This window comes from Eimeria mitis, genomic scaffold (genome assembly GCF_000499745.2).
Source record: "Eimeria mitis Houghton genomic scaffold, Emh_scaff3748, whole genome shotgun sequence".
Classification (NCBI taxonomy): domain Eukaryota; phylum Apicomplexa; class Conoidasida; order Eucoccidiorida; family Eimeriidae; genus Eimeria; species Eimeria mitis.
In genome coordinates this window covers 1724-2147 of record NW_013572089.1, presented here as the reverse complement: position 1 = coordinate 2147, position 424 = coordinate 1724, and the positions used below count along the sequence as shown (strand labels likewise).

The following is a 424-nucleotide window of genomic DNA, read 5'->3' as shown; positions in this document are numbered from 1 at the left end:
TTTTTTTTTTTTTTCTTTTTGCTGCTGCAGTTCGTAAATTTGCTCTCAGCGAAGAGGCGGTGGCCGAGAAAACAGAAATAGTAGAAAAGAATGAAAATGAAATGACAGAGCAGCAGAAAGGTGAGGGTTGTTCTGGGGTGTACATACACCTCAGATGTCTTTATAAGTATTACAATAATATATTTATTTATTATTATTATTATAAAATGTATGATAATATTATTTTTTTTTTGTGTAGAATATATATACAAATAATATTATTAGTATTATATAATATACAATAATAATAATAATATTAATATTATTATACGGTATATGATGTTACTGAAAATATGATTGTTATTGTTATATAATATGCAGAGTAGAATAATATTATTATATACAACTAAACTATATAACTTTAATTATATATATATAAATATAA

The 424-nt window shown here is 22.2% G+C and overlaps 1 protein-coding gene across 1 annotated transcript in view; it reads left to right on the top strand.

Moving 5' to 3' along the window:
* Positions 1–424, top strand: part of EMH_0069160 (YALI0E24717p, related) — a gene marked incomplete at both ends in the record, with an annotated part of 2183 nt that overhangs the window by 154 nt on the left and 1605 nt on the right. Inside the window, one exon of the mRNA XM_013498836.1 lies at positions 31–120. Coding sequence (XP_013354290.1) covers positions 31–120 — 90 coding nt within the window. The remainder of the gene's footprint in view (positions 1–30; positions 121–424) is intronic.